Here is a 10814-nt window from a genome sequence, read left to right on the forward strand (position 1 = left end):
CCATCAGCTGACGGCTGTTTTCTCGTTTTCTTGGGGCTCCTGGCTCTGGGCTCCTGGCTCCGTGTGTGCTCCGTTATTACCCCGAACTCAACGGCCCTTTAGGCGCAAAGGGGGCTTGCCTGCACCTTACAGCCTGGGACATGAACAGCGGAAACCGCCGACAGCGATAACATCGATAAACGGGGCGCCATGGGACTTGGAGCCCCGGTAACACAGCTTACAATACCGCCATCATCACCTTACCGTGCTTTGCTTCCTAAGCCAAACATGATCACTCAACCCGTCGTTATCGCGTTATCGCGGGGATCAAGGCAGTTGTTCTCGGTTTTCGTCTCACATGCTCGATGCTGAGTCTCTTGTTCTCAGCACCCGTATCTCGCCATACCAATTGCTGTTAGAGGGTCTCTACTTGCAAGTACCTGCTGACACTTCGGGTTGATGCTCTGCTCCAGGCCACAAACACCTCTCACGACTGCGCTTCTTGTGGTCCTGCCTTTCTTGCAGATCACATCAGTCGTGGCGCTATACCGGAAAGCTGGAAGCACAGAACCTGCCCATGAGACCATGCTCCCACTTCGGATCCCAAGCGTCTTATTGGGCCCTGCCAGCTCGATTCAGACTAGATTTCACACCTCCTCATCAGCACGCCTCTCGCGTCGCTCCTGTAATACATGCATCGTCCTGCGATACCCGAGCCTGTAATGCATGAACATAGTGTCGATGAACCGATCCAGTTTGTTGATGGGCAGAAAGGTGAATAATACCGCGCCAACCATGGCAGCCAGCGACACAACCCAAAAGATCCAGAACGACGAGCCGCCTATTCCGTACTTGTTTTGAATGCTCACGATGCCTGTAACGACTGTGATTGGGAGGAATATGAAACCCAGTTGAGCCAGGCTCCCCGAGTAATGGCTGTCCCTGACCCCCATGAGGCTGGGTATGTCTTCGACCGTCTCCTGGCTAATTTTGACGTGATTCTCGATCATTTTCACAATGTGCTTGAAATCTTCGCCGAGACCGTAGTCAGCCGAAACGACCTCGTTGCGAGAGCCCTTCCCTGAATGCTTCCGCTCTGGTGGTCCGAAGGGGCCAGGAAGCACCCGAGTCAGCACTTCATTGGCAGGCTCGGTCATGTCGACAGACCGTATGAAATCCTGGACGTGTAGGATCTGTTTGTATTGCCCCTTGAGGATGTGTTTCAGCTTGAGTGCATCGTCCATGTAGTGCTCCAATGACCTGGCCGTTTTGCCTTTAAACGGCGATTCGGCGAGATCAAGGTTTCTGAGATCCCACAGCCGTGCGTCTGCCGACGCGTCCAGTGCCTGGATGATCAGCATGCATTCGCTCGCGGCGATAAACAAAGCATGGCGAGAGATATCGAACAGAAACCGGCGCGTCTTGCTAACGTCGTTTTCGCGACTCGGGATGCCGGCCGCCGCAGGCCTAGCGGGGTTTGGTTGATCGACGCTGTTCTCTCTCGCAGCCTTGGTCCAATAGTAGATCAGGTCTTCAGCGGGAGACAACTTGCTATTTCGACGAGCACAACCCTCTCTTTCGAGGCATTCTAGCCAGCGAGGCCCAAAGTCCCCGACCCGAGGAAATGGCTCGTTCGTTCGTCGAGGCTGTAAAACTTCGACATAGCCGCCTTGGAAATCCCAGACGGTAAACTCCTCTTTCGGGCCTCTTGGGGTGCGAAATCCCATGTTCGCTTGAGGATCGAGTCTGTGGAATGTTGCCACGTCTGAATACGAGGGCCAGACCCCGTGGAACTCATTGTATGGGTCCAGATCCGAGGTGTGCTTTTCAAATTGGTGACGATGTTGTGCCGTCATTCGTCCGTGTCGGGAGTGAGTTCGACAGCAATCCAAGACTGATGGATCAGTAAGTACCAGGACTAATGTTTCAACGTCAGCGACTTCTGATCAACCGCCACACACAAGTGTACCGAAAGAATATACCTCTCCATTGTTCTCTTTCGCGTTGTACATAGAACGAAAATTTCCGCCGCACAAATGCCACGTGGTCTAGGGCTGTGTCGCGAAGATCTGCACGACGGACGACATAGTGGAATGTGTCAATGATGCGGCGTACATTCGAAGAGCAGCAAAGTCGGTCATTGGTGCGCTTGTCGAGGTTGATAGGATGAAAATATTCGATGCAATAGAATGACTTGATATGTGACACAGAGGGAAGATGAGGACATCGCCCTGTGGTGGTTCCAGGGTCAAGAAATGCGTCGCTGATGTGGTTTGCGAAAAACTTCGGCTCGATGGCGAGTTGAAGTCCAAATGTTTCGATGATGTCTGTATCAAGATCTTCCACGATGAAGACACGTGCCAGAGTCTTGTCCGGGATGTCTTCATGGATTTTCTCGCCGACCTTGTGTCGAGAAATGGGAACTGCTTCGTTTGGTAGCTCGTCTCTTCTTATGTCGACATACTGAACAAACACGGTATTGAGATGATGTTGAGGAGAATCTAGGAAGCTGTACAAGGGCGCCAGATTGGAATAGCCACCTTCAACAAGCCGTTTCACGTAGTCTTTGTACGTGGCTTGCCGATGAATTCGGTGCCCACCCATTCTGCCGCGATGCACATGACGAACCAGGGAACTCTTGCGCGATGGCGACCGCCTTTTATCATGGATATTGGAGAGTTGTTCTGTCAGCGTCCAAGGCGGCGCAGCTAGACCTGGCTGATGGGCCAGCTGAGACCTCCATCTGCAAGTCGACAGGCATGGTCGCTTGACGGTGAACGAGGAATTCCCTTTGTCGCATCAGCAGATTCTCACCTACACGGTGGCTTAGAATACGAGTGTGAAGGAGGGGCAAGTTGCAGGAGCTCGCACGAGAGCAACAGCAGCAGGTACGAATCAATCATGCCAGACGCATGAACAAGTAACCACAAAGCAGCTCGAGATTGGACAGCCGCGCAACATATCCTGAGGCTCGCGTTCGCCAGAGGCATTGTGGCTTGAAAATCGACTCTCTAGATCCTGCATGACACGAATTCGGGCGTTCAAGGAAACGAGGAAAGACAAGTCGTGCCCATGTGAACGGACAAGGGGTTGACGACGAGGTCGCTCTTGGGCCCCGTGAGCCCCATCAAGCCATGGTCCATATTACTCTCCCCACACAGACTGATTGGGGGAGTCGAAGGGCGAGATCACGCCATATTTCTCAGACCGAAAAGCGCCTCCTGCTCGGTGGTTGGCAAATGTCCTGATTCTCTCCATCATCCCATTCTCATCCCATGCCAATCTTTCAGGGAGGTCGATGATTCCCATCTTCAAGACCCCGAAGAAGTGCCACAATGGGGGGGTTGGGTTGGTGCCCGTCTTTCCAAACTTTTGATGGCGAGAACCGGGGGGACGGGCCCGACCCCGTAATCCAGCCTGAGGTCACAGGCGAGGCGGGAGGTCCTTTTCTGGATTGAATCATCAGACACGGATCCCGTATTTGGAACTCGGTTAGCAGGATTATACGAAAGCAGGTGATGGAAGAGCCTGGAAGGGGGGGGGGCAGTGGAGGTGAGTGAAGGGGGTTGTGGAAGGATGTAAACACCAGCGCGGACCGGTCCTTAGCGAGTTGCAAGTCTTGATCCCCAAACCATATTCTCCGTCATTGCTATCGCCACGACTTTGGAAGAAACATGTAGCATTCGAGACATGGCGCATCCCGAACTTCACACGTTTGCCGCACACGCAGAGACGGCCGTCGCGGCGGTGGGATCCGTCTACGCCGCGAATGAACTGGGCAAGGCGCTCCGCGACGAGTCCAAGCACGAGGCGTCGGATCACTATCTCAAGGCCGCAATCGGCGCTGCGGTGGCCGTGGGTGCCTTCCACCAGCTCTCCAAGAAGGTCGAAGACCACCAGGACGACAGACATTCCATCCACCCTGAGAAACAGCCTGCTGGTTCATCCCGGCATCATCATCACCATCATCACCATCAGAGCAACATGCCCCATCAACACCATTACCCTTACCAGCATCGACAGATTCTTGATGACGAGCACGACTCGGTCGTGTATGAACACTGGACCTATGAAGATGCCCCTCGCGATCACCACGGTCTGCTCGATCAAGCCTCTGAAGCATATCACCTGGGGCAAGAGCTGCTAGGCGACGAACGCGATCACATCACTCACCTGGTCGCGGAGGCGGTTGGCACACTTGGAGCTCTGAAAGACGCGTTGCTCCAGAAGTTGAAAGAGCGCAACGAAGGTCCTTGAGTTCCAGGCCGCACGAGGTGTCGAGCGACGGGATCCTGCGGCGTGGAACTCGGGACAAAAGAGCGACGCTGGCATGAGGGTTGCCCTGGATCATTGTGCGGCTGGAGGTTTGATTTCCAGCCATCTCAGCCTCCTGGCTGAACCGCAGGGCAGCAATGGACAAGATTGGAACAATGGAGGGAATAATACCGAGCACATAGGCACGGGTCCTGCGTTGCATATCATGTATGCACTAATTATACGGCTCTTTTAAGGCGAAGATGAGATGATAGTCCTTATCACCCGCCTGGCGACCCAATCTCTGTATCCTTTGCTGCTTCCACTGACCCTCGAGCAATGCGTCCCAGCGTACTCGGTACAGAGAACCCATCCCATTCCCTAGCGGCGACTCAAGCCCAGCAAGAGGGCGAGTCATAACCAGCCTTTCTTTCCCACACCGTGACTCCCAAAAGAAAAATGAGGAACAGCAGTCGTAAACAAACACACGCTTCATACAACTTTTTTTGGCGTGTAGTTGGGGGGGTATCAAAACAATTTCCCCTTTCGCGGGAAATAAAAACCACAAAAGGTGATGATAAAACCAAACACAATTACGGGAAAACCCTCTTGGGTTTCTCCATCTTTCAGACCATCTTTGACCCTTTTTGCTGTTGTAGCGATGTAGCTTTTCGGACATTTCTTCTCTCCCTTCAAGCCAGGCAGATGTTATAGCACACCTCCAAAACAAAACACGTTATCTTCGCCCCGTATCTTGGTGCTCATTAGCTTCTTGTGTCTGCATTTTTGGTAGGGTTGTCAATTTTGGGTGCCCCATAGAATCCAGTTCCGCCGAGGCGTGAGAGGGGGCTTTGTGTCCCTCTCCCTTTTCACCACAGTGTTTTGATTAAAAAGACAAGTCTTGCAGTTGCGACTGGTACTTGATAGAGTCGTGATGCGCTTGTCGTCACCGGATGATGGGGAGGGTGGTCCTGTGGTCCTGTGGTCCCGTGGTTGATGTTGAATGGATACAACAGCAAGGCAATGTTGCTGGCATGGAACAATCTTCTGATGATCCGCAGTCGGTCAGGGTCGCTTTGACGACCGCTGTCATTGCTGCGGCATCTACATCTGCGCCTGCTGGGCCTGCTGGGCCTGCTGGTTCTGTTGTGAGTGAAGCTGGAGCCGGACCATCTGCTTGAGCAGGGCGCAGTCTTCGCACTTGACGAGCTTCTCGAGCGTCCGCACCCGGTCGCTCAGTCTCTTGATCTCGTCCGTCATGTGCCGCATCGACACCTCGCTCTGGTGCACGTAGTTGACCGCGTCCGTCATGACGTCGGACTTGCGCACCCGAGTGCGCTGGTCGTTCGCGCTGGGCGGCTCGTCGGTCGACAGGCCCGCGATGCGAGCGGGCGAGCCGATGGCGCTGAGGGTACGGTGCAACTGCATGATCTTGCCGTTGAGGTTGTCGCGGTATCTCCGTTCGACGATCGAGTGGGCTTGTTTGGCTCGGGCCTGGGCCGCCTCCTCGTCGCTGGAGGAACTCTTGCGTGCCCGTCTGCCTCGGGGTTTGGCGACACTGTCGTCGCTCGCCCTTCTCAGCGGCCTGCCATTGCCCGAACTAATCCGTGACGGTATTCTCATGAGCTCCCCGTCTGCGTTGGACAGTTTGGGCGACAGCGGAGACCCTGGCAGGTTGAAGTCTTCCATCTCCGGGTTCTCGAGAAGCTGCAGGCATGCTGGTACGGGTCCACAGCTTTGCGGGGACATGTTGTTATCCTGCATCAGGTTCAACCCACATGAGAAGGCTGGGTCGTTCTGTTCGAAGCCGGGCTCGGTCTTGATGGCAAAGTCGGCATATTGTGGAGTGTTGTCGGTTGGGATAGACGAAGGGTTGAAGAATTGTTGGGAGGAGATGGCATTGGCGTTGTCTGTGCCTGTCAGGCTGGCATCCGGCCCAGCAGCATCGAAATTCAGAAACTGTGAATAGACGGGCGACGGCGCATTCTGCTCGCTTGAAGGCACGGCGTTGGAATCATAGTAAGGCTGTTCTTTGGGATACTGAGGGTAGCTCCCAAAGGAGTTGGGGGTGGCGAATTCAACACCGTTCCAGCTTGGTTGCTGTAACATCTTAGTCAATGCGCAATGGAGAGATGGCATATAAAATTCCACGTACTTGATCCGCGTATGAAGGCCTTTGGTACTGGGGATAGGCCTGTGTATAGGACATGGTAGCTCAAACCTTAGAGTACCGGTGGATTGACTGTGAGATGAGATGAATGATGTTCTTGAAGAGTGGGTTGATTTGCATACATAGTGGCACAATCGTCTCTTCATGGTGGAAATGGCCATGCTTATGAGATTTCTTTCTACAAGAATACATGGTTGCCCACAGCTATCCCATCCGAAATAGCCACGCGATTCTGTCGCAATCGGCTTCGCGAAAGCTAGGTCCCCATAGACGTGCAGGGATCCGGAAATCGAAACCAGCTGTCAGGCCACCATGGATACAACGCCCAGGACGGCCAAGATGCCCACGGGAATCAGAAAACGGTAGTCTCCGGAGAGGCATCCATGGCTGCTATTGGCGAGGACGAGGAGAAGAAGGTGTTTGCGGGTCAGCTGAGAGCCGCTGGCAGCGTGGGCCTTTCTGGCGCTTTGGCCATCAGGCAGGGTTCTGCTCCGGGTTTCCTCCTTGGGCCTCCGAGGCGCGGAAATCGTGCCCTTGGAGGGACAGGTTCTAGGCCTCTGTGCCTTGGGACGGGGCTTTTCGGGGCTCGGGGACCTGAGGGGCCCTGGGACCAGCCTCGCTAGGGGCTGGTAGGCTGTGATTGTACTCGGTAAGCCAGGGACAGCCTGGTGGAACACCTGCTAACACTCACCGAGACATCCACGGGGCCCTGAGGCACATTGGCTACTCGTCGTCGCACAAGTTATACGATAGAGGGCGATGGAATTTCCTCAACAGGCAATTTTGACAGTCGTCTCTAATGTTGTTTCGAGATCGAATGGGAAGTACCATACGCACCTTGAGCACCCACCTCGAATGCCATTGTGGGACACTGCGCGTCGGTCCAGCGGACACTGCTCGTATATCGATATCGGGTCCTCTCGCTAAGGCCCCAGCCCTGACGCAGCAACGGCAATGTAAGGCTGGGCTGGCGTATTGTACCAAGGACGAGGCACCTACCCAGGTGCCTTTGTATGTATGGCATTAGAAGGTTCTCATCCTGCACAGGACGAGGTAACTTGCCTTGAGAGCGGGAAATATAGTTCCCCTCCGACTTTGACCATCCACACCAGTACATCAACAGGGTCTCGAAGGAAAACTATTCCTGGGACAATGGCTTCACACTATTGCCTTGCCCTCCCCCCATTAACTTCGGAGACGCAGCTAACTCGGAGATGTTGACCCGTGAGGCTAAAACGCCAATGTTGCGTCGTAGGCATTTCCCGCGACGTCATCTCACAGAGTTTGCGATGCAAACTTTTTCGGTATCTAGAGGCACATCATCATGGAGCTACCTCGATTTCAATGGGGCACAGCAGTCCACCGGCCCAGTGCTCAATGCACCTTGGTATTACTCAATCGTACTTTGCATGATCATATTGACTTTTCCTGCGTGAATTGACTGGCCATTTCGCTTGGCGTGTCGACATACAGGCACTCACCTGATCCGCGCCTCACACCATATCCAACACCAACCAACACCACGAGGACAGAAATGTACGGACATTGCCGGCGCGGTGACATGCCCAGAGGAGCAACACCACGTGTTTGTTGATGAGGGCTAAATGGGCCCAGCAAACCTGGTGAGCTTTTCGTGTGCCGATATATAGTTGGCAGCCACACAAAGGTAGGGGAGGGCGCGATGCAATGTCGACAACGAATTAGAACCCCAATCGATATACAACTTTTTCTGGTCAAACGAAATCCTCCCACAAAACACCAACCATGAGGTTCAGGACACGGGAACTGGACTTGGTCAGGGCTCTCGATGAGACCTTCCTGCGAATTGCCGAAATCGGCCTGCGTGTCCTAGAAGGCGCCTGGTCCATCATCATCATCGGCTTCGTCGCGGCCGTCATGAGCGGTCTATCAGACGCAGATGCAGACGTGCCGCGGAAAGCGACGGCGACGGTGGTCATAGCCTGCATCTGCACCGTCTACTCGGGCATCACAATCCTGCCCATGTTCTTCGGCGGGGCGCTGTTCTTTTCGGTTTCGTTGGTTTTCGATATCCTCTTCGTGGCCGCCTGGGCCACTCTGATCGGCCTTTGGGATGGCGACGCCACGGACTCCTGCCGCGCCTTCAAGACCAAATACTTCGACGGCCAGCCGTCAAAGGCGCATTTCCAGACCGACTGCGAGCTGGTCAAAGCCATGTTTGCGTTCATGATTGTCAATCTGTAAGCACAACCCCCCTTTCCGGTGTTACTTTTTCCGTTGGCCTTTTTCTGTTACTAACCTGGCCAATGTAGCGTATCCTTTCTGGGATCAGCGGTGATCGCATTCTGTCTGCGCCTCATCGAACTCGACTATGCCATGAGCTGGAGAGTGCCTCCACTGGTGGACAAATTCGACAAGCGGGGAAGACAAGCACACTGTAGCTGCTGCACGCACAACGCGAACAATCCTTCGCCGCAGCGGACCTCCACTGCAGAGAGTACCGCACCATTGGTATAACGATAAGGAAAGGCTCGGTGTCTTTGACATTGCTTTTGTTTTGGCTTGGGTTGGCGAAAGGAAAAAGCGTGGCTCTGCGCGGGAACAGTGGTTTGCTCATGGGTGGCAAGAGATGTATTGGCGTTGGTGCAAACGAAACCAGACGGCGGCGGAAACCCTTCATTTTCCTCCCATTGTGGCTGCCCAGTGTAGTAATACTGTAATACTATTGCTTTGGTCTATCATTCGGACGAGTTATGGTGTAGCGACAGCGGCGCTCTTGCGGCGGTGGTCGGCCCCCCTTGAATGCAAAGTCCTGGGCCTGCGAGAGCCAGCTACGCACAACTCTTCCGCCCCAGCAGGTACACGGGCATGACATGAAATGACATGTGGGCGACAACAACATCCAGCTCGGCATCGACTCGACTCGGCACGGGCCCGAACAGGCCGTCGACGCTGGGCACCTTATTGTAGATTGCAATCAAAGATCCAAGAAGAAACATTGATATTTGAATAGTTTTTCATGATTTTTTTGGCGACTTCTTCATCTTTGAAACTAAGAGGGTATCATACAAACATCCAAGGGTGACTGTGTGACTGGTGACCCTTTGACAACTGCCATCCTCACAGCTGCCTGATATACTCGTTATTGCGCCCCGTGGCACTCCACCTCGTGATCCACGCCTCTAGCAAGTAGCGAGGCGGAACATTGAAACCTGGGTCATAATGTAGACCAAACAAAAAAAACCACACTAAAACGCTCAGTTTGCTCGACCGATCGTGGGCGAACCCTACAAAGAACGGGAGCTTTGCAGAGGAAGCAACAAATCACAAAGAAAAATGTCGTAAGCGCGATCTCAACCGAAGGCCTCCACAAACAGATGGGCCTCTTGCTGTCGAGACCAGACGCGCGGCTGCTGGGACCACAGCAGCTGGTCGTCGTCGCTGTGGTTGTAGGTCGGGACGGGCGGGTGGGCGCAGGCGCGCGCGCAGTTCCAGTCGGACTGCTTCTCGTATTGCCGGTAGTGGTAGGCCGACTCCATGCCGCCGTCGAAGTCGCAGTCGTAGTCGTATTGGAAGTCGAAGTCGAAGTCGTCGTCCGACTCGGTGCTGCTCGAGTCGCTCTCGACGTCTTCCCAGTGGCTGTCTCGCGAGCCCACCACCGTTGTCGTCACCACGACGCCGCACAGTCGCGGGGACTTGAGCTGCGCGTAGCCGTTGAAAGAAGCAACCTGGGCGGTTTGCAGGGCCGGCTCGATGTCGTCGTCGTCGTCCTCGGGGACAATGTCGACAATGTCGTCGAGGGTGAAGTCGTCGTCCACGTCTTCGATCTCCTCAATGGTCGCCAGTGGAGACTGCTCGATCTCCGGGCTGTAGTCATGCATGTGGTCGATGATGAACTTGGCCGCGTTGTCATATACTGCGGCGTGGCAGACGAGTCTGTGGAGGTGGGGGACAGTCTTGGCCGCTTCTTTCTGGATCTTGGACCTGGACATGGTCCCTATTTGGTATGCTAGTTGCCGTGCTTGGGAGACGGAGCATGGCGACGACCGGGTCGAGGAGGTGGTTTGGAAGGAATAACGACCCTTGGAATAGTCCATTGTGGTGGTGATTGAGCAAGTTGCTACAGCTATAGGATGAGACAAACGCTGGTGGAATGCAAGGACAGATTGCTCGAGACCGCTCACTGACTGATGTGCAAGAGGAACGCAAAGTGCTGGTCGAGGTCACTTATTAAGTCTTTTTCTTCCTGAGGCTTGCAACTCGTGCAATTCGCATGATATGATTTTCTATAACCACAGTCATCCCACGGTAAAGGCGGGGGATACCAATCGGATGATACGCAATATGTCCGAATTGCACACAATGGCCTGCACAGTCGCGCACGAAGCACGGAGTAAAGTGGTTTGTGCTAACATAAGGCAAGCTCGGAGCT

General features: G+C 54.2%; 5 protein-coding genes across 5 annotated transcripts; 2 read left to right on the forward strand and 3 right to left on the reverse strand.

The window, feature by feature from the left end:
• Positions 1 to 246: 246 nt before the first annotated feature.
• PV07_11335 (uncharacterized protein) lies at positions 247 to 3075 on the reverse strand. Its single transcript, XM_016398763.1, has 2 exons — positions 1962 to 3075; positions 247 to 1897 (listed from the first exon to the last, which is right to left on the reverse strand). The coding sequence occupies exons 1-2, from the start codon at positions 2581 to 2583 to the stop codon at positions 627 to 629; spliced, it is 1893 nt and encodes a 630-aa protein (XP_016243325.1). The 5' UTR covers positions 2584 to 3075; the 3' UTR covers positions 247 to 626.
• Positions 3076 to 3499: 424 nt separating this feature from the next.
• On the forward strand, positions 3500 to 4556 carry PV07_11336 (uncharacterized protein). The gene has a single exon (XM_016398764.1). It carries the CDS (start codon positions 3670 to 3672, stop codon positions 4234 to 4236), a length of 567 nt encoding a protein of 188 aa, XP_016243326.1. The 5' UTR covers positions 3500 to 3669; the 3' UTR covers positions 4237 to 4556.
• PV07_11337 (uncharacterized protein) lies at positions 4411 to 6547 on the reverse strand. Its single transcript, XM_016398765.1, has 2 exons — positions 6389 to 6547; positions 4411 to 6333 (listed from the first exon to the last, which is right to left on the reverse strand). The coding sequence occupies exons 1-2, from the start codon at positions 6440 to 6442 to the stop codon at positions 5338 to 5340; spliced, it is 1050 nt and encodes a 349-aa protein (XP_016243327.1). The 5' UTR covers positions 6443 to 6547; the 3' UTR covers positions 4411 to 5337.
• Positions 6548 to 7749: 1202 nt separating this feature from the next.
• Positions 7750 to 9444, forward strand: PV07_11338 (uncharacterized protein). Its single transcript, XM_016398766.1, has 2 exons — positions 7750 to 8622; positions 8695 to 9444. The coding sequence occupies exons 1-2, from the start codon at positions 8168 to 8170 to the stop codon at positions 8897 to 8899; spliced, it is 660 nt and encodes a 219-aa protein (XP_016243328.1). The 5' UTR covers positions 7750 to 8167; the 3' UTR covers positions 8900 to 9444.
• Positions 9381 to 10678, reverse strand: PV07_11339 (uncharacterized protein). Its single transcript, XM_016398767.1, has one exon. It carries the CDS (start codon positions 10477 to 10479, stop codon positions 9736 to 9738), a length of 744 nt encoding a protein of 247 aa, XP_016243329.1. The 5' UTR covers positions 10480 to 10678; the 3' UTR covers positions 9381 to 9735.
• Positions 10679 to 10814: the final 136 nt, after the last annotated feature.

This window comes from Cladophialophora immunda, assembly GCF_000835495.1.
Source record: "Cladophialophora immunda strain CBS 83496 unplaced genomic scaffold supercont1.7, whole genome shotgun sequence".
NCBI lineage: Eukaryota > Fungi > Ascomycota > Eurotiomycetes > Chaetothyriales > Herpotrichiellaceae > Cladophialophora > Cladophialophora immunda.